This window comes from Halichoeres trimaculatus, unplaced genomic scaffold, assembly GCF_033239565.1.
Source record: "Halichoeres trimaculatus isolate MK-OKI-2021-1 unplaced genomic scaffold, fHalTri1.1 fHalTri1_scaffold_14, whole genome shotgun sequence".
Lineage (NCBI taxonomy): Eukaryota > Metazoa > Chordata > Actinopteri > Labriformes > Labridae > Halichoeres > Halichoeres trimaculatus.
Window position 1 is genome coordinate 6,939,218 of NW_027437192.1, and position 22,000 is coordinate 6,961,217.

Here is a 22,000-nt window from a genome sequence, read left to right on the forward strand (position 1 = left end):
TATATTCAATTGGTTAACGTTTCCGTTTGTATCAAGAACTTGTACAAAATAACATTTTAGTTTTTGATTAAAAGAAACAGGACAACTTTTAGGACAAAGTTGTGAGACTGACAGTCAAAGAGAGCAACAAGTGTTATCTCAGTTGGGTTTTGAAGATGAAAACCAACAAAAAATTATGAGTTGGTTCATATGAGTAGTAAATCCACAATTTTATAGTCTAAAATGTAGGCCAGTATCACGAAATTATCATAAAAAGAGCTGTTATTATAAAATTGTCTTTTTGACAAGTCATGGTACTTTTTGCACCTTACACCATCTAGTGGCCAAAAAGTAAATTAAAAAAATCAAATAAAAATACAAATTTAATTTCAAAAGCCTCCCATTAGCCTTGTTATTACTGCTGGGTGTTTTTATTTGATTTTAAAATAAATCAAAACATGCTTGATACAGACTAAAAGAAAACTTGAAAAATCAAATTTTCCCTTATTAATACAGACTGGATTTTTGAAGGAAATACTGTTAAGTGTTATATTGGGAAAACACAAGAAAGATGAACTGTTGACAGATGAACCCTGGTATTTTCTGTAAATTTTGAGAGAATCACAGCTGGTGGAGTGTGCGATTTGCAACTAGGAAAAAACTCCCCGTAAGTATAAATGTCTGTTTTTAAGGCCCAGAAATTGATATCATTTAGGCCAGTGTTGTTGTTTTTTCAATTTGGCACATTTTTAGTCATTGCTAGATTAAAAATGTAATGGTTTGAGAACGGGGATTGGTTCAGATGGGAGATTTCCACGCTAAAATTGGAAGAGCTGCAGAAACATCAGTATTTAAGCAGTATTCGGCTGGAGCCCCGCTCATCTTTCCAGCATCTGTTGCTCCAAACAAAGCCACCTGTCTGGCTGTAGAGTTTAAACTGATTGTGAATTTGTGCTCTAATAAAGCAGTTTAGTAGGTGGGAAAAGCCTTTTTATTGTTTTCTCATGTTTTTTATGTGAATGTGTTTTTTGTATTGAGAATTTTTGTTTAGTTTAGTAAGTTCAGGGAAAGCAGGGCCTTTTGTTTGTTATTTTAGGCATGGCTCTCTACTGTGATAAATAAACTGATTTTTCATTTACAGGTCAAGACTTAGACGTGCCCAAAATCAATCTAGTCCTGCTCGATCCAGTCAGGAAGCTAAAAAAAAAAATTAGCATTTTGAAATAACCTTTATTGGTCCTGATAATCTCATCTGAAGTTGTGAGTTGCGATCAGGCATATACCCAGTGCACTTTGTCATACAAAAGTAGATTTCTGTCTAATTTAAGGTGACTTATGTTGGATTTTAAAGCTTGGAAATCTACACAATCTAGACCAGTTGGAGAAAGGGAATTACAGATGCAGTCACCACCTCTGGATAAAACCATCTCACAAAAATATCAACATTATTTCAAAATCAGGTCATTAAAGGGTTGATTATTGTTTCACTAAAACTGGTTGTTAGACCAAAACAATCTACACCACAAAGGTCTAATGGAAAAGTATTTTCACACATTCACTCAGAAAAGTATATAAAAATAACAAGTCAAAAGACTCCACTTAGTTGGGAAAGACTTTACATTTTTACAGTAAAACAAAGTTTTTCTTCTTTACAATGAAATACAAAGTAAAACACAAACATATTGAACACATTTTTTTTTCACATCAAACATTCTCAAAGCAGAGAGAAGGTAAATAAATTATTGCATCTTTTCCAAAACTTCTTGAGTTTAAAATCACAGTGCACTTCGTCATGAGTCGACAAGGATGTGTGATATTTTTTAAAATGTCACATTTTCTATGAATAGAAAATTGATGCAATTGCAGCATTTTTCTGAGACAGTGAAACATTTAACACACTGCAAAGCAACAGGCTTAGGAAAGTAAAAGTATGTAAATACTTGTTTATGGCACTTTAACAATAACAACAGAAAAAAAAGAGTATTTAAGTCTTGGTAGCTGAAGGTGCTTTGGTTTCTGTATAAACCAAAATCCAAATTAGCAAACAAACAAAACAAAACAAAACAAAATTTGGTCATAAACATTTGCTCATGGGATTATCTTGCACCATTATTGAACATAAGGCAGTTTGTGTGTATGTCAGTGTGTACAAAGTGCTTCTTTTGGTCCTATAGAACAGTCTGGAAGCAGATAAAAACAGATGCAGCTGCAAAATTTGAGATTTGTTCATAAAAAATCAGTCCTTTCCCTAACAGTCACAAAAAACTTCAAAACATAAAAAAGATCAAAAAATGATTTGTTTCGGTCTTACCTGAGATGCTGCATAGTGTTTGAATGTTTACAATGCATTTGTCACAGGTTAGAATGTAATTATTGGTAAAGATGTAGCTTAAACTTGTTCCATGTTCCATAATTCAAAGGAGTAAACACAACAAGAGTAAAAGTTATAAAAGCTTCTGAGAAAGGCAGTAAAAATCCAGCAGATGTTGATTATTGTGTTTTTTTTTCCTGCTTTCTCTTTAAAACCTTCCTTCCAAATGTGCCTAAAATGTGTTTCCAATACAAAACAATATTTCAATGTTGTTTTTTGTCTTTCTTTTTGAGGATGTTCGTAAAAACATGTTCAGTTATTTTCTACAGGAGCAACAAAAGCAGAATCAAATGGTAAAAACCTCTGAAAATAAAAACTTCAATAACACATGATTTAACTGTTCCTGGTCATGTGTTGCATGTGTCACATCTCATGTCCATAAAAAAAGCGGCACGTATTCTTATGACGTATATATCACTTTGAGGACCTCTGAGCAGAATTTTCAGTCAACATATTTAAGGATTTCTTGCAGCTTTAAATATTTCTGTTTACGTGATGATTGACGAGCTCCTGTTCCTCTCTTCTTCGGCCTCTTCCTCCGTGATGGCCCATGGCTGCATCTCCCCACTGCCCAATAAGCTGTAGATGACGGCACCACCGATGTTGATCCCTGCTGCCACCCAGAACACCCTCCTCCAGCCTGCCAGGGTGTGCTAAAAACCACAGAAGGAGATTGTTATCACCACAGTTTCCAGTGAGAAGGTAAAAAACGCAAGTGTGTTGAAAGAAAAGTTTGCTGTTTTTTTAATTCAATGAATTTCATTATCAAGATGATATTTAGATCATAAAAACTCACATCCTCTGTGAAGTATCCTGTAACAATGGGTGCTACAACTCCAGGAATGGTCCCAAATGTGTTTGTGATCCCAAGGAGAAATCCTGCATACCTGCAGCAGGACAAACAAATAATGAAATCAAAAATTAAATAAATAAATAAATAAACAAAATTTTACATTTATATATATATATATATATATATATATATATATATATATATATATATATATATATATATATATATATATATATATATATATATATATATTTATATATATATATATAATATGAGATTAATTAATTACAAATTCTGTAATTAATTAATCAAATCACATTTTAGTCTCATGAAGAATTTGAATTCTGGGACATTACAAAATTGTAGTGTATGAATAATCAAATAAATACACAAAGAAGAGAAGATTTGTAAATCCACATTTTTTTTAACTGGCCAATGTTAAAATGTCCGTGTTCGCTGCCAGTGACGTTGTGCAACCGTTTACCGCGTCTATAGAAGTAAATTATGTTTTTCAGTGCTGGGATGCGGGGTCTGGTGGAGCTTGTCAATCAAAATCCTGCTCGTAAACTACTGTGGGTGAGAGCGGTGTGCTCTTTGGATGAGAGCTCAGCATGGATATGAGGAGAAGATGTGAGATGACAGAGACATAGCGAGATGCTGCAAGTCAGAAAAGTTCAGGCAGCTCACGCTCCAACTGAGGATGTGTTGCGGTAGTTCAGAGAGAAAGAGCAGAGCGAATGTGAGAAAAGACGACGGAGATAATGGAGAGGATCAACAGATGGAGCGTCTGAGATGAACGCGATCAAAAAAAGTACGTTTTGTCTTTTTTTTGGATCAAAAACAGAACAAGAAAAAAAAAACAGAAAAAATATCTGGCACCTAATGAGTTAACCGCGTAAATTTTTGTAACGCATTCATTTACAGTTCTACAGTTTAATTTAGCAGATGCTTTTGTCCAAAGCGACGTACAACACAAGCAAGAATTTAGACAGAAGGAAAAACCTAGTTAGTGTGACAAAGTGCTACAAGTTATTCGGCTGCAGGTGCTGCCATTAAGTGGAAGTTTGTTTTTGTTTTTTTTCGCAACAGTATACTTCAATCTTCAACAACATTCAGTAGTAGTGCTAAAAAATCATAAGAGCTGAGTCTTAGACCTTCTGACTTATTCTACCCCTGAGGAAAAAGAGGAGAAGGGTCAGATTAAATGCACAAGTGTTCCCTGAACAGATGAGTTTTCAGACATCTCTTAAAAGTAGAAAGGGACTCTGCGGATCGTATAGAGTTAGGTATTTCATCACACCATTTGGGCACAACAGAGGAGAAGAGTCTGGCTAGTGATTTGGAGCTGCCCTGGGCTGGGAGCACCAGGCGTCTTTCACCAGCAGAGCGTAGTGGGCGAGAAGGAGTGTAGACCTGGATGAGGGACCCCAGGTAGGCAGGAGCTGTTATTGTCAATGTTTTGTAAACCAGAAGAAAAGATTTGAATTTGATTCGAGAAGCCAGTGAGGCAAGAGCTGGGTGACATCAATTTGCGGTGTAATTAATTAATCTAATTAACCTGTTTAATTGACAGCCCTAATTTTTTTACTGGTGTAAACAGCATTTCATGATATGATACACTGCAATACAAAAGTACAAACTGTGCTGGTGTTAACACCCACCGAGGAGCGATGTCTATCTGGTTGATGTAGACTCCAGAGGCGCTGACTCCCCCGATGGTTGAGGAGAGTGTGAGGAAGGTGACGGTGAGGATGTGGCTGCAGCCGGAGTAAGCCACGGCCACCAGTAAGGCTGCTCCCACCAACAGACCTGCACAGAGGAGGATGTTAGAATATCTGTGTAGACTTTGAGAAAACAGAGCTGGTTTTAAAGTTTCTCTTGTGTTTCTAATATTAAATTACTTGAGGAGTGAAAGATTAGTGTTATATTTCATGTGATTCCTGAGCAGAAACTGCACTCTCAAGTTCCCTTTGTATTTCTGTTTCCCTTCTAAATGGAGATGTGATAAGGAGTCATTTTCAAGAAGGGAAAACCACAAAGTGAACTACTGTGTGACCTTTAACAAGAAAAAATGTGACCACACCTGTTAGTAGCTTCTCAAGAAGAGAAAACACGACTTATTTTCTTCTAGGGTCTTAAAAATGTATCAAAACACACAACTGTACATGTGATGTTATGTTACATAATCGTATGAACCCTGACGTTCGTCAATCTTTAATGGTAATCTTTAAAACGACAACATGCTGTGACAAAATATTGATTTGTCTAGAGAGTGTTTATCAGAATTTAACTCCAAAAAGTTTCCCAGAAAAGCTGTGTCGATAAAAACTGATTCAGTCACTTCCTTCAGTGATAAGTCAAATCTCTTCTGGGGAAAAACTCAGCTAAAAGAAAGTGAAACTTAGAAGCTAAAGGTCATGTAGAAGCTTTGTTTTTTAACTTTGGGTGTTTTCACATCCAGATTCTGACATTATGTGACCAGCACAGGAAAACAGACACAATCTAATCACTACAACAGAGTCACATTAACTGATCAAAAGTAGGAGAAAGTGGTGTAAAAAGTAAACCCTTTGACGGGTATTTTTATTATTTATTTGCATGATCAGGTGTTCATGTGACACACACAAAAAGATCTGAGAGCAAACACTTCCTTACTAATGGCAGTGAAGATCTTGCGTACGGCGGTGACGCTGAACACCCTCCGCTCGATGAGGCTGTCGGCAATGACGCCCGACAGCGTGGAGGCCATCCAGGCCCCGAGGTACGGCAGAGCGGACAGGAAACCATTCTGGATTCAAACCAGCAGAGGATTTAATGAGTACAGGTTAAACGTCCCTGTCAGGTTTTAAAATGCTGAAACAAACATGTCGCACAGTCCTCTAACAGAGCAGACAGAGAATGTAAACAATGAGGAAACAAACACCTGAAATCACCGACGACTGAGTAACCAGAAATGGTTTTGTAAACAGAAAATCAGCTGATGGACTGACTTCATTTATTTGTTTATAACATAAACATGAAGCCATAAAGAAGAAACATAATAAAACAGCCTGGTTACACTGCAAAAAATGGAATCTACCAAGTGTTTTTGTCTTATTTCGAATAAAATTTGTCTTTTTACACTTGATATGAGGCACATTCAGCTTATGAGTCCAGAAAAATGTCTTGTTTCAAGTTATTTAAAGACAAAAATGAGCAAGAAAAATTGCTGAAAAATTTGCTTGAAACTAGAAAAATGTCGTAAAATAAATAACTTTTCTCTTGTTTTATTGGTAGATTTTTTTTGACCAGTTGCAAGAAATTCAGACCTCATTTTTGTCTTTAAATAACTTAAAATAAAACATTTTTCAGGACTTGTCAGGGGAATGTGGCTCATATTAAGTCTAAAAAGACATTTAATACTGAAAATAAGACACAAACACTTCATAAGATTTCAGTTTTTTGCAGTGATGAACTTATTGAGTTAACTGTGAGCTCACCGATTTAAGGTCGAAGTGCAGAATATTGTTCATGTAGGTGGGCAGGGAGGTGAGCAGGGTGTAGTAGGACCAGTTTGAACACATCTGGGTGATGATGATGGCCCACAGGGGGATCGATGTCAGCATGGGCAGCAGGGGCAAGGACCAGCCATGACCTGTACCCTGTGGATCCAAGTTCACATTCAGAGACTTTGTAGTCAACAACACTCATAATGAACATAAGGGTTCACCTTTGTACATATAAACAACATACAAACAGATCTTGATGAAATTTTCAGGAAATATTCAAAATGAGATTAGGAAGAAGTGATTAAATTTTGGAGGTGATCTGGATCACCATCTGGATCCAGAATTTTTTTAAAGGATTCTTTATCATTGTGAGATAGGGCTGTTTTCACCGCATGTGTATATAACTCCACCATAAATGGTCGGATTGCTTTGCAAAACAATACAAGACAAGGTCACCATAATTTCTGACAGATGTAAAAGTACGATCCAGATCCTGACAATATTCTGGATACTAAGATCTGGAATATGAAATTTGAACTGGGTCATCATCATTTTCAACACTGTCAGGAAACAAATTGTTGTACAAACCTGCAACGAACACCAAATTGTAGCAGGCAGTCTGCTGAAAGGGAGTATAACATTAAAGTAGGACTAAAGTGTTGGTGACAATCACAATATGCTGTGTGTAAGATGCTTGGTTCTGATTGGTCAAACCCCTTGACAATCTGGGGCTATTTGTCTTTTCTAACCTGCTTTTACTTTTTTGTCCTCTGTTTCAAACTCTGTTGTGAAAATTTACTTTTTCTTCATTGAAATCAAATAATTTGTCTTCTCTTACCTGAATCGTAAAATAAAATGAAACAGATTCAAAAGTGCTTTGTTGACTTTTACTCTCACTCACTGGCAGAGAGGTGAGAAGTTGAGCGTTGTTACGTGTTTGTTTTTATACACTTATGGACCTTTTACCTTTTCGGTCACAAGATCAAAATCAAAACAACTGCTAAAGCAGAAAACGTCAGCTGAGAGGAAGAGAGGACTGTGAAAAGAGAGAACAGGGAGGGAAATGAAAACAGGAAGTATGATGGGGAATTAAAAAACTTCCCTCTGCAGTTTTTTTTAAGCTCTGGTGTGAGGTAAAGGTGTGGAAACAAAAGCAAATCTAACACTTTCTCTTCACACTCTGAAACACAGCTGGGCTGAGGTGTTGTTATGGGCAGTGCTACAAAAAGATAAGCCTTGCTTTCAACACAGGAACTAAAGGACTGAGGGGCCGTTTACACGACAACAATTTTATGGTGAAATGCAAAAGTTTTGTTGCGTTTCAGTCTCACGTTTATACGGAAACATTGTTTCAGCCGACCTATAAAACGCAAACTTTTAAAAATGGCCTCCAGAGTGGGATTTTTCTGAAACGCTCCCCACACCGTTGCCGTGTAAACGGTAAGCCGGCGTTTTCAGTGGAAACGATGACGTCACACTCCGCCTCGCGCGAGCGCATACAACAGGACAACAGTACCGTTGTTACGAACGTCAAGACACCGTGTTGTGCTTGTGCTGCTCAATCTGTTGTATCTTCCGACTATATTCATACAAAATGTGCATCTTTTGTTCCACTTTCACACTTAGTATTTACCAATACACCAGATGATCGGCTCAACTCTACCTCGGTGGATATCTCCCCTAAGCTGCTTCTGGACAACACAGCTATAGCACCACCTACAGGCCTGGCATGCTTACTACAGCGTTTTCAGTCCCTATGCGTTTAAACGCAGATTTTTTTTTAGCGTTTTAAGATGAAACATTGTCGTGTAAACCGGACCTAAAAGTACATGAACTGTTTGATGACATTTTATGTTCACCTGAGGTCCGATGGAGTTTATGATGTACTCTTTTTCCTCTTGGCTGATTCTGCGATGTTTGCGAGGGTCATCGGACACCAACGCAAACCAAAAGATGGCCCAGACACACCCAGCACCACCTGTCAGAGGCACACACAGAGATCAAAACCTGGAGGTATACATTTTAAAAAATACTTAGTCTGAAAGGTTTCCTTGACAAAACACAACTGCTCCACGTGTAAATGTAAGAGGAGACTCACACTGTAAGAAAGGGATATAACAAACCATATGACCCTACGAAGAGATAATTTAAAGGCCCTATGAAGACTTAACAAGTGATCTTGAACACTTAGACGCACTGTAAACCCAGATAAGTTTAGTTTACTTGAAAAATGCTAGCAAGCTAAGCAATGATATATGAAAACTTTTAATTTAACTCAACAACTGAAGTTACATTAATAATAAATTTTATTTATAACACACTTTTCATTTCCTGAAAATCTCAAAGTGCTTCAAGAAAAGTTGAACAATTATTTTTTTTAAAGACAGTAGACAGCTGGTCCACGCTGTGATGCACAGACAAATGGTCCATGTCATGTGGAGCACAGACAACCTGTGCCACTTCTGCACATCTAGAAGTACAGCAGGGTCTCAAATCGTTTCCTCACTCACGGTTACAAAACACAGCCTCAGAAACTAACGGTTTTAAGTTATGCTTCCTGAAACAGTAACAAAAGTTCAATCTACTAAGAAATCATCAGTTTCAACACAGGAAACTCAGACATTTGAGTACAAATTTTAAGTTTCCATAGCTTAATCCAATTGAGTAATTTGAACTTTGGGGTTTACAGTGCACACACCTGATCAAAATATCAGGAAAATACCAGGAAAAGAAGAGGAGTGGGAAAAAATGAGTAAGCAATCTATTGAAAACAACAATTTAACTATAATAGCCTGTTCATCAGCTGATTGAAATCTCTTATTTTTTCCCTTTAACTCACCACAGAGGTAGAAGACAGCGGGCCAGCCTAAAGTTTGGCAGATGTAGCCGGTGAGCGGCAGAGACACAAAGGCCCCAAAGCTTGCTCCAGATCCGGACAGCGTCATCAGGCGAGAGCGCTCCAGAGGAGGAGCCCAGCGAGCCCACATTGCCATCATGGCTGGGAACGTCACACCCTGGAGAGCATAAAACCCAACAGTTGGATATATGATCTATGAAAAGAAAAAGCTCCTGAATCCTGCCTTTAATCTCTGTAATCTCTGTGGTTATCTGATTGATAACTGTGTTTCTTTGTTAACTTGCCTCTCCAAAGCCCTCCATCGCTCTCAGTGCAAACAGCCAGTAGGACCCCATCTGTGCAGCCAGAGGAGTGAGCAGCGTGAGGGCGGCTGTGCCCAGAACACCCAAACCCATGAAGATGCTCCCCCCGTAGTGACCGGACAGGTAGCCGCCCGGGATCTGTGTGCACAGGTAGCCGAAGAAGAAAGCTCCCAGCAGCCAACCCTGAGTTTCTGAGTCCCACGGGTACTGAGGGATCTGTGGGAGGAGGAGGACAGAGGAGGACCGTTACAGATGGTGATGTGGGTCCATTTTTGTACCTGTTTTCTTTAACCACTTACATTAAGGAGGCACTGATTGGCCAATCCAATATCAGAAAAAAAAAACCCAGAAATCCTTCAAGATATTTAATTTAGTGTGATATTAGAACACCAGTGTGCACATATTGCTGTTATGGTTATCCAGGTTTGGTCACCTTAGGGGTCTTGTGACGACAAAGACATGTTGGAAACAGATCAAACATTTTCTGTTTGTATGGTTTTTTATCAAATCCTATAAAAGAGGATTAGGGCCATTAAAAAAACTCCCAATTTTTTTTTACTATTTTTTTCTGAGAAAAAAAAGTCAGAATTCTCAGATTCAAGTCATAATTTTGACTTTAATCTCAGAATTCTGACTTCTTTTCTCAGAAAAATAGTAATAAAAGAAAAAAAAAAAGGATTTTTGTTTTTTTCAGTGGCCACCATCCCCTTCCGTAAAATCCAACCCATATTTCTCTTCATATTTTCACAATAATGGATGAAATTGGCAATTTTAAACAGTTTTTAATTTTTGAAGGCATTTCCTCCATCAGCGTTCTTGTTACCCCTTCTGGTTGTGGCAAAGTGTCGCTGTCGTTTTCCATCCCTGCTGGGAGAGGACAGGCGTGAACGATGGAGCTGTTCTTAGCTGGTTTGGGGTCAGTGACGTTCACCATGGCCACCATTGCGACGCTGAGGTTGACCCGTAGACCGTAGACCACGGAGAACCCCAGGAGCATGAGGAAGGCCAGGTTGAGGCGAGTCGAGCAGCACTGAGGAGGAACTGACGACAGAGGAAACAGAGATATTTACACAGTGTGAAATATTTGTCTGTATAGATACTTATATAGGTCTATATTTACATCTTCTCAGGGTGAACTCTTAACACATTCTTTACACATTTTCATTCAGCATTTGAAATAAACTGTCAGTTACCTCAACATCTTATGTAATCTGTAATCTGTAACCAGCGAGGTGCTGATGTGTATACAACCTACGATCATAAAAAATGTGCTGAGTAACCAGAGACACACAAACCTGTGACAGATGTGAAGCTGCTCCAGAAAATTGTGTAACACTTTTACTTAACAGCCAATAAAAACAGATCAAACATTACTCTGAGGCTCCTCTGCCCCGCACACATGAGACTTAGACGGTCTCAGTCAGTAATATTGCAGGAAAGATTATTTCTTATTTATTTGATTTTTTTTAAATGTTGATTTAGATTTTAAGTGTTGCATCTTGCTTCTATAGTTTGTCTTATTAACACAAATGAGAACGGTTCAGTTTTCAAAAATTATTTAAAATTTTGAACAGCCACTGACATGAGGTAAACTTGGCGTTTTTAAAAATTAAGAAAACCCAGGACTTCAACTAAAAACCCTTCAAAGATGAACTCACCTGCATCGTTCTTAATGAGGGGTTCACAGTCCTCACTCTCGTCCAGAGGGGTCGAGTTGATGGAGTAGCCATTTGGTGGCGCCATGACAGGTTAAAAACGAATTTGTTAAAATGACGTCACTGAGTCATGGCGTCCTTTAAAACCTGCTGGGTGCATGAAAAGATGTGATCAGACAAACATGCATGGATTTACACAACCAAACAGTGAGAAAGCAACAGATTGAAGATAACTTTAAAAAATGCATCTAAATTATCAGGACTTAAAGCTCCTGTGAGGATATTTTAGCTGTTTATGAAACTGATTCAAATTAATATCAAAGTCTTTCTATGACTAAAAAAATAATAATGAAGACCATCAATGAGAAGAAAGTCTGTTTTAAAAATAGTTTTTTCAGTGTCTGAAATCTCTGGCGGGGGTAGGAGTCAGACCTGTGATTAAATGTACACTGCTGGTAGTGCCAGTTTCATGTTTCATATTTCATTGGAGTGTTACAAGGTTACGAAAACACTGATCACACATGAACTGGACGAAATCCTCAAAGACTGCTTTGCCCACAGGGGGCACTAAAACTTAGGCTCCACAAGGGAGCTTTAAGTTATCAAACAGATCAGTAAGACAGGATATTTTAAGTATGATAAATCTGAAACTATCTAATTTGAATTGCATATTATTCTTTTATAAGTCTCCCTAAAAAAAGTAAACAGTTTTAATTTTGAAGTAGTAGTGTTTTTATAATGTCTGTTCATGGTTGTGTTTGCTTTTGCCTTTTTTCTTTTCTTCCTCCGTGGGCATGACCCCCTTTTCACTTACTGCAAATCCTAGATTTCCATGTGACACTCGCACATTGAACGGATTTATTCATTGAAGTGGTCGATTTCAGGCCGAGGTTTTGAAACTGAGTCATAGTTTCACTTCCCAAACTTTCGGCTGATGAGCTTTGCTGGGCAGAAACGTGACACACATGATGCAGAAGGCAGGATCTTTAGCTTCTCTCCCTCCTCAGGAACTGAGAGGAAGATACCCTTTACAGTGGGATGGCTGGATGTTGTGGATTTTTCCTGACAGTTGAGATTTTAGGTGACTTAATCCCAGCACAGGGACCTGACGCAGTGATCATGTGAGGCAGCCGTTCTGAGGTTATCACATCAATAAACTGTGACACTGACTGTGAGTGACCCTTCAGTTTTCACTCCAGTGAGACACTTTGGGCTGCAGCGATCACATGTTCATCCATCCAGTCAAAGTTTCACATTTCAGTAGTTGTAAGGAATGTGTCAGCTGCCTGAATCTTTGATCCAACATGAACAATCATGCTTGCAGCTTTGAAACCGCTGCACAAAAAAGGGTTTAGTCAGCACATGCCACACACACACACACACACATACACATGCACACTCATACTGGAGTGACTGTGTTTAAAGAGTACTGATGTTGTTATTCTTATTTGGTCAACAAACTGCTGTAAGGAAGTAAGTGAGTGATGCTAACTCCTTTCACCTGAAGCTAACAGTGTTGACTTCTATTTTACTTTTAATTTGATCAGCAGCCCAAACCCAGTGATGCCAAATTTTTGCTAAAAAAAAAATTCTTATATTTAAATAAGCAACACATTAACAAATCAGCTACTTTATAAAATGAATTTCTTCTGAGACTCAATTTTTTTCACATATTTAGACTGATTTACATTTTTTTTTACTTATTTACACCAAGTGTTTTGGTGGGAAGAGAAGGAAAAGTACAAGAAAGAAACGTCAATTATTTAGGTGTTGGCTTCTTTACCTAAGTTATTGAGTGTCCTTTATCAGTGAGATGGTGTAAACTGTCAATACCCCTATCTCACTGCAAAGTAAGCTCTAAAATCTTCCCAGGAGATTGTCTTTTGGGGTCAATTGGCTGATCTACTATAAAATAAAAACAGCTGAATTGATACCCTGTAGGATTTATTGGGTGACACTCTTGTTGTCTTTCAATTTCAAGAAACTACTTGTTGTATTGACGATTTTGATATTGCTTGAAATACACAGTATATTTTGGGTAAAATAATTTGCCTGATTAGATTCAAATGTTTCCAGATTAATAACTCTATTATTACAAAACCAAAAAACAAACAAACAAAAAAAAAACTGAACACCTGTATATGTTGACACAATAAGCAACACATTGTATATATTGTACCATCTGACATCCTTGTTTGTATTTGACAAAACACACAACTGTTTCTCATACCCATAAGATTCCTTTGAGCATTCCTCTGTGATCATGTGTGAGAAACATAAACAGCAATATTCATTTCTCCTTTTCTTAAACTGCAGCATTTTTTATCCAATTTCTTACTTCTGTTTTTTTTCTAGTCCAGTTCTGAAAGGTTTTTGAGAATGTTGTTGTCAGAAAAAACAGAAATGTAAAATTAACAGCATAAAATAAAGTCAAAAACGTTGAGAAATTGCAACATAAGGCTAAGCCTGTTTAGACTACCTGTGCCTTTACTTGCTATAACAAGTGTATGACTGTAAAGCAGCTGCAATCTATTGTTTTTCGACATAGCTTACCTAAAGAAGTCTTCTAAACCGATGACATCTGTTCCAAGCAGCTCGGTTGGTTTTATTCTTTGTTATCGATCATAAAACTTGGGGAGTTTGGATCCACATCACAGCCGGCGAGACAACAAGTAAGCTGTTTCTGTTTTTCTCTACTGGAAGGGAGAGTCACATGAAAACATGGACTGTCCTAACCGATCTACAAACAATATGACTGGCTACGACTGCGTCTGCGCTAACGAAGGGAGCCTGCGCGTATGTATTATAAATCAAACACTGAGGAAGTGACGCTTCCGTGGATGACCAGCGGCTGCTCCGCCCCTTAAAGTTTCTTAAAGTGATAAAAGAATATTTCCAGCCATTGTTTTTTGACTTCGTCCAAAGATATCATAATTTTTGGACGTATTTCAACATTAAGCGATATTTTGGGCAAATATATGTATATTTATCTTAATAAATGGTTTGGTGGGTAAATTCGGGAGCTAGTTTCAGCTATGGATAATGAATCCAGTCAATATATATTTTTAATGAGGGGCAAGTTTCCTGTTTTTTTCTTTTCTTAAATTTTACCTGACACAAACAGCCTTCCATGGACAAACATGTTCAAAAAAAGATACAAAAAAAAAAATAGATAAATAATTTAGCGGAAATAATGACATGGATTTTTTTTTTTTTTTTTTCTTTACAGCATTATCAATTCTCAATTAACACATGTTCATTCATGGAAAATTTCCACTGTGAATACTTCCTTCTGCAGTTCTTTCTTCGATTATTTTAGATAAAAGCTTAACGCTAATAAATCGTCTTCCGCATAGTAACGGTTGGTCGTGTCGTCATGGCAACGAATGTGCCCCCTCATGAGTTGTCGACTGAAGTACACATTCATCCAAGCTATCAGGAGCTCGTCATAGCCTGCTTCATTACTCAGTTTGCCCCAACTTTCTAGCCGATCTTGCAAAGTTAACATCGCGGTCATGGCCCATTACAGAGTAAGTATCGAGCCCCATTCTCAGAAATAGTTTTGTACCACACTGTGTCTTTTTACACGATGCAGCGGCTAACCAGTTAGCTAGCACTGTAGTAATGTCCCAGAAGTACAGGCTGAGCTAACAGAATTCATTCCCATGTGTGATTTCAGGCACCAGAATCCAAACGAGAACAATTTAGAAGATATCTAGAAAAGACTGGAGTTCTTGATACTATAACAAGCGGTAAGACGTTATTAATCAGGTGTGCCTGCATGCATCAACATCTGAATGTGGTTCCTGCTTGTTACTTCACCACCAATCTGCTTCTCTCTTACAGTTTTGGTTGCACTTTATGAAGAGAATGATAAACCCAATAATGCAGTGGAGTATCCTTTTTCAACAGTTTTATAGATTACTTTTGGAATAAACTTTAAATGAAGAGTTAAGTTGTTATCAACAATGTCTTAATGCAACTTAGACCTGTTGCCCCTTGATGTGGGAAAGAACCTTTGTCACTTAAAGCCAGTTTTCTGCAACACCTAAACCTGTGAATTTGATAACAAGTTGCCCCACATTTCCTAAGAGGGCACTAATTTATCACATCCTGTCTGTTAAATTGTCTGGAGATAAGACTTCTTATTGAGTTGCATGCTATCACTTAGAGGCATATCAGCCTGTAAATAACACTGCAGAGCTCCTTGTTTCCCCTTTGGTAGTGTTTGGGAATGTGCAGGCTAGCTTTTGGGATAAGAAGGGCACTGAGGTGTGAATGAAGTCCACTGTGAGATAACCCAACCAACTTTTTTCTTTTCTTGATTTCTCAGGTCTTAGCTGATCACACTCTGGTATCCCCGACATCTTGATTGTCACATTATAACAAAAAGAAAAAAAAAAAAGAAAAGGGCCAGACCGATGACCGTCCAGGCCAATAATCGGCACCGATATTGGGCATTATGAGGAATATTGGCATCTGCCTTTTTTTGTTACTACAACTAATAAGAAACCATTCTGAAACGGTTATTTTTTTGGCTTTGGTACAGCCACACTTCTCTGTCTGCAGTCACTACTGTCTCTAGCATTGCCCCATCCACAGTCACCCATTATCTAGTTTGATACACGCACAGCTATTTAAAAAAAAAATTCTTTATTCATTGATTTACTTATTTTAAGTTTTCATTTAACTTTATAAGACATGCTGCTGAGCCTGGGAGCTGTTCAATAAACGTAGCTTAAAGATATTTAAACACAGTGAAGTGCTGGAGTTTAGATTTTTTTTCAAAATTGTGACACCAGTATTTTCACTTTTAGTGTAGGTAAATATCATCTCCAAATACTGGTTAACTGAGATGTATTTATATTCTTTTTATAATTTAAACAATAATTTGTACACCAAATTAGAGCTCAGTGTTTGCTAATTTGAAAACTCAGGTTGTATTTTGGACTTTAGATCCACACCAACTGTCACAGACACCCAAACAAAGACAACAAAAATGGATTGTGCCATTTTTAACTACTTTCTTTGTAAACGTGGGTATTTATTTAAGGTTTTATTCAGGCTAAAATTCTGTATTTTTTAATAGATATTATTCCAGATGAATTTACAGGTTCAGGAGTTGTAGTTGTATAGAGTATCTGGCTTTTGGGCATATGTATGTTTTTTCTTGAGATATTTTCATCAACCAAGGAGGGTCAGTCTGAGACCAAATGATGAAGTTCTGACCTTAACCACCGCCACAGTTTCCTTAAGCTTCACCTCGGAGCGTCTGGTGTTGAGCAAGAAGACACAGAGTCTCTGCGCATGGAACTGGCTGATCTACAACAGAAATACAACCTGCTCATGGAGGAGAACAAAGAGCTGAGGAACAGGGTGAGAAGCTCCTTATGTTTGTGTCCAGAGCTGCAGTGTTTGAGTCTCATTTCTGTATCCTCTGACCCGTCTTCTGTAATCTCTTTGCAGCTGATGCAATATGAACCACCACCTGAGGGGGGAGCTGCAGAGTAGAAATAAGGAGTTTTATCTTTCATTATGTAGGTGCAAAAAAAACACTTTTAAAGAAGATTTTTATGTTTATTACAGAAAGGGGCAGTTCATTGAAACCCGAATAACTGCATTTTTTGTTATATGACAGAAAAGAACAATTTTTGCTTAGTCAGAAATAAAAAAATGTTTTTTTAAGTTTTGGATTAAGTCTTCATGATCTTCTACATAGACACTTTAAAATGAAACAACAAATAGTTTACATGCTTATCTGAAACAAGTGCATTTATAAAATAATTACAAGGTGGGTTTAAGACATTAAAACTGATATTTTTAGTGAGCTTTTGGTAAAAAAAAAATGTCTATTCGATACAAAAACAATAAACTCAGAGGTCGCTCATGTGCCTGATGAAAATGAAAATCTCATAAAAATACAATTTAAGTAAAAGTTTTTTAACACAAAGATATTTAACATTCATTCTTGTTTCCAGTATTTCATGATTTATGTTGCTAAATGTGGTTTGTTTGAACATAGTGGTGAGTGAATTCAGACTGTGGGGCTGTATGTGAAAATATCTGGTTGTGTAACAGCGCTACATGACCTAAAACAACATTATAGATTAGTGAGTGCTTTCCATTCCTCTTTAATCATTTTATCAGAGCTTCCTCGAACATCAAAATCATTTAGAGCTCATCAGACCTGGAAATTAAAGGAAAGAAAGCAGTCTACTGTGGTCTGAACTAGTTCAATTAAAAAGTACCGTATTGACCCTAATATAGGACGACCTCAATTACAAGCACACCCCACTTTTGCCATTTTTTTTAACGTAAAAAACTTGTCTTATATTCGGGTCAACACAGTAAAAGCTAGAAAGCTGCTCTTTAGTTTTTTTTGCGTATAACACTTATTGCAGTCAGTCACAAAGGCATGTGGGATTATTTCCTAAATGTGTGACCAAACAAAGCTCAGAGAGAGTTCCTGTCAGCAGACAGTCTTTGGTCTATATCTGCAGGTCAGTTGGGGCTCGTCTACTGCCGGTGCTGCTCCCTGCTGACACCCTGCGATTTGGGGAGGAGGTTGTGGGGCTGTTGCTCTCCCGGCTGTGTCGAGACACAGAGCTCATCTCCCCGGCAGAGTCCGGGCTCTGAGACCTGCTGGGCCGCTTAATGTCTGATTTAGAGAGCACCCTCGCTCGGGGGCCCACACAGCTGCTCCGAAGCTTCATACTGTCCCTCCCGCGGTATGAATCCCCGCTGTCTGAGCCGTTCCCCTCCAACAACGTGGAGTGGTTCCACGGTGGACTGACCTTTCGTGACTTCCTGGGGAATCCAGCTGCACAGGAGGAGGTGTCAGCCACAGGGAGGGAGGGATACTCAGAGCTCCCACAGTCCATGTCCTCATGTTGGGACTGTTCCTCTGGTTCGTCATGTTTGTCTGCAGGAGGAGAACATGTGTCACTGCTGGTGTTGTTTGAGTTGCTGTTGTGCTCTGTGGGGCTTGGCACACCCTTCTTGATGTCCTTGTGGCTCTCTGGTTGTGCAGGGTCTCCTTGTATTGGGACGAATGCAGAGGACGCGTTGAGGAGAGGGTAGTTTGGCCCATTGCCTTGCTTCTCCAGCAGTAACGTGTATCCACATGGAGCTGTGGGGATCGTGGTCTTGCGACTCACAGTTGTGCCAACACCAACTTGATGCACGACTGAGTTCTTTTTGGACTTGTTGACGTATAAATCATCAAGATCATCCTTCAGGTGAGGGTAGAAGTCCAGGATGCCCTTCTTGAGCTTCTTGAATCCCAGGTGCATCATCTCCAGGAGGCTGAGGAAGAGGGAAATGCAGGCGATCGCTTGCATGAACAACATGAAAACAGTTTTCTCTGTGGGCCTGGAAACGAAGCAGTCCACCACATTGGGGCAGGGCTCCCTCTCGCACTTGTACAGAGGACTCAGACGGTGTCCATAGAGCACATACTGACCCATCATGAAGCTGACCTCCACCACAGAGCGGGTCACAATGTGGGCCACGTAAGTACACAACAGAGATCCCCTGAGTGGAGCTTTGTTGAGCCTCCCCTGCTCCAGCTGCCTGATCTCCTTCTCGATCCTCCTCCGAGCTTCCACCAGCTCAGCATCAACGGCCTCCAGCTCCCGACGGAGAGCCACCTTCTTGCAGTGTCGCTCCTTCTCCAGAGCTCGCAGCTGGTAGATGGCGTGCCCCATGTACACCAAGGAGGGGGAGGAGACAAAGATCACCTGCAGGACCCAGTAGCGGATGAGGGAGATGGGGAAAGCCTGGTCGTAGCAGACGTTACGGCAACCAGGCTGGTCCGTGTTGCAGACAAAGTCGGACTGCTCGTCGTTCCAGACGTCCTCTGCTGCGACACCCAGCACCAACATCCTGAATATGAACAGGATGGTGAGCCAGATCTTCCCCACCATGGTGGAGTGGATATGCACCTCCTCCAAGATCCCTCCAAGGAAGTTCCAGTCTCCCATTTTACTTCAGAAGGTCTGTGAGAAATGAGGAGAAGTGAGGATAATTCTGCCTGTGTTTGGTATTTTTATAAACAAGTCAACATCATACGACTTGAAGACAGAAAACAGTGTTTACCAAACCAACTCCATAACAAATCCACTTTGATAAAGTCATTTAGCTAGGAAAGTTATCCTTGAGCAGCACAAAACATCTTGGCTCAGAAGAAGCTTATATGAGAAAGTAAAGCTAGCTTCGATATTACCAGCGGCACATCAGATTTACCTTCAATGATTCCGCTTGTTGGACATACAAGGCAAAGGAGAAGACACTTTAAATCAAGGGTGACAAAACTTTTTTCAAAGGGGGCCACATTTGATTTTGTGAGAATTACAAAGGTGCAGCAGCTCTCACTGACATATTAAATAACAGTGAGAGTAACATATGAATAATTTGTTTGAAAACTATTTCTTAAAGTGATTTCTGACGTCTCTTGTTCCTTAGGTGTCTCTTAATACTAGGGGTGGGGAAAAAAAAGAAAAATGATACATCAGGATTCTTTGTCAAAAATTGTTTTTTTTTTTTTATTTAAATTCTTAATTTCAGACTTTGTTTATAAACTGGACTGGAAAAAAATACCACTTTTCTCCAGCAGAGGGCAAAACTTTTCTCTCTGACTCATGATGTGCCTTTTAAGGGAAATATGGCTCCTGATATAGTCTGTAGACACTATCATCACCATTTAATGTTTTCCGATGGTCTGGAGACAAAAAACAAACTTAAAATCTCAAAAAGCGTAAATATTTTAAAGAATCGCAATTTAAATTGAATCGGCACCCCAAAAATCATAATAGAACAGCATATCGTCCTAGCACTACCTAATACCAGATGATCAGTGGTCAGTTTCCTGCAGTGTTACATGCTGTGTAAATATCAGCAAACTCTGCTTCTGACCAAGGAACATGTTCTCCATTAGGGGGCGATATGGGGAAAATATGTCAGGATGTTTTTATGGCAGGATCAGGATCCTGATATTGTTTATATGACTATTTTTACCTGAAAACAACATTTTTAGCCCCAAATATTTCTCATCCTGCATTCCGAACTATTCTTATTTAACCATTTCATAAATAAAATTTTGCCTTGTGTCCTCTTAATGTGTTTTCTGAACATTTTCACATCATGATAAATCTGTTCATTTAAAGACGTCAGCTGTAAGAGTTGTTGAGTTTCTGCAGGTTAAACAGAGCTTCAGCTTTATACAAGTAGCCTAAGTAGCCACAGTCCACAAGTAGTTTAGAGAGCCGTTGAACAGAATTAGCTGGGTTTTGTTTCTGTAGCTGCTTGGAACAATATTTTAACCATTTAGTGCGAGGCTTTTTTTTATTTTTTTACCTCTTTTGACATCTAACCACTAAATGCTGCCCTAACTGTGTCTGTTGTATAGGGAGTTGTGATCTAACCTTACCACCTAGTATTAAGCATAACATCTTAAACAGAAACTCTTAAACATATTAAAAAACTTGATAGATGTCGTGATTAACACCAGATTTCGAACAGTTATTTTTTTAGAAGAAGAAATAATTCTCACTCAGTGTTTTCCAACACATAAGGACAAAAAAACAGCTCATAAAGAGATATTTTGCTGGTAAATTTCCCCACATTTTTAAAACTATCATGTTAACCTGAAGAAAGTTGTCTTACCTTTCATCTCGGATGTAGAACTGCACATTAAAGGCCTTCTGCTGCTGCTGCTGCTGCTGCTGAAGCTGCTATGCACAATCACACATTAAACCCATTCTTGGTCTTTTCTTTCTGCTCCTGATGCCTTTAGAAGAAGGAAAAGTTCACACGGTGAGAGGTTTTAGTCCACACTGTTGGTGAAAACGGGACATAAATAAATGAACCCTGCTGGCTTCACTTGTTCACAAGCTGTGACCAGAGAGAGAACAATCGATGCTGTTGCCGTGCTCTGTTGCCATTTCCCTCGCAGCATCGTGATGGACTCTCTGCCAGCTCCCTGCCACTGGTCAGGGGTGAGATGTGCTGCGAAATATTCAATCACTGGATGCCTGCTTGTGGTTGAACTCAGAGGACCCTGAACTTGTTTGATCCTTTGAATTCACAAAATGGTCAAAAGGTCAGAAGCCGTGCAGTGGGTTAACCCAACGTTTGAGAGGCGTGAGTGGTGGCGAAGGAAACTATATACCATTAACTGCATCTGCAGTGAATCGATAACCTGATTGGATAACACATCCTGAGCTGATGAACTGATTTTATTTACATTTACTTTCAGCAGAAGCATCTTTAATGCATGTGACGTATCTCATCCAAGTGTGTGGATGAGGGTGACGGTGAGTTCCTGTATCTGGAACCAAAATGTTGGAATAGATCTTTAAATTTCTGTAAGTCATGAGGTGGGACTTCCATAAATCAGACTTCTTTTTCAGACATCTGTTAATGTTTGATTGGATTGAGACCTGGAGAAATGAGAGTCTAATCAACACCATGACTAGACATCCGGCAAACTGTTGCATCATGTGCTCTTGTGAGTCTTTAAGTTTTCCTTCCTTGGATTGTTTTTGTTTACACTCTG

At 38.8% G+C, this 22,000-nt stretch overlaps 3 protein-coding genes across 4 annotated transcripts; 1 reads left to right on the plus strand and 2 right to left on the minus strand.

Annotated features, from left to right (window-relative positions):
• Positions 1 to 1,508: 1,508 nt before the first annotated feature.
• Positions 1,509 to 14,156, minus strand: LOC141803182 (sialin). Of its 2 annotated transcripts, none has more exons than XM_074687116.1 (11): positions 13,999 to 14,156; positions 11,449 to 11,595; positions 10,614 to 10,831; positions 9,773 to 10,006; positions 9,471 to 9,645; positions 8,491 to 8,609; positions 6,623 to 6,784; positions 5,799 to 5,931; positions 4,805 to 4,952; positions 3,147 to 3,237; positions 1,509 to 3,003 (listed from the first exon to the last, which is right to left on the minus strand). In XM_074687116.1, the coding sequence occupies exons 2-11, from the start codon at positions 11,531 to 11,533 to the stop codon at positions 2,839 to 2,841; spliced, it is 1,530 nt and encodes a 509-aa protein (XP_074543217.1). In that variant the 5' UTR covers positions 11,534 to 11,595; positions 13,999 to 14,156; the 3' UTR covers positions 1,509 to 2,838. The 2 variants fall into 2 exon arrangements, with proteins under 2 accessions (XP_074543217.1, XP_074543216.1); XM_074687115.1 differs by having other exon boundaries at positions 11,449 to 11,592; positions 13,999 to 14,154.
• A 660-nt stretch (positions 14,157 to 14,816) lies between these two features.
• Positions 14,817 to 17,198, plus strand: mycbp (MYC binding protein). The gene is made up of 5 exons (XM_074687120.1): positions 14,817 to 14,975; positions 15,125 to 15,197; positions 15,292 to 15,340; positions 16,692 to 16,821; positions 16,912 to 17,198. Exons 1-5 carry the CDS (start codon positions 14,961 to 14,963, stop codon positions 16,954 to 16,956), a joined length of 312 nt encoding a protein of 103 aa, XP_074543221.1. The 5' UTR covers positions 14,817 to 14,960; the 3' UTR covers positions 16,957 to 17,198.
• Positions 17,199 to 17,933: 735 nt separating this feature from the next.
• On the minus strand, positions 17,934 to 19,427 carry gja9b (gap junction protein alpha 9b). The gene has a single exon (XM_074687117.1). The coding sequence runs from the start codon at positions 19,425 to 19,427 to the stop codon at positions 17,934 to 17,936; it is 1,494 nt and encodes a 497-aa protein (XP_074543218.1).
• Between the last annotated feature and the right edge of the window lie 2,573 nt (positions 19,428 to 22,000).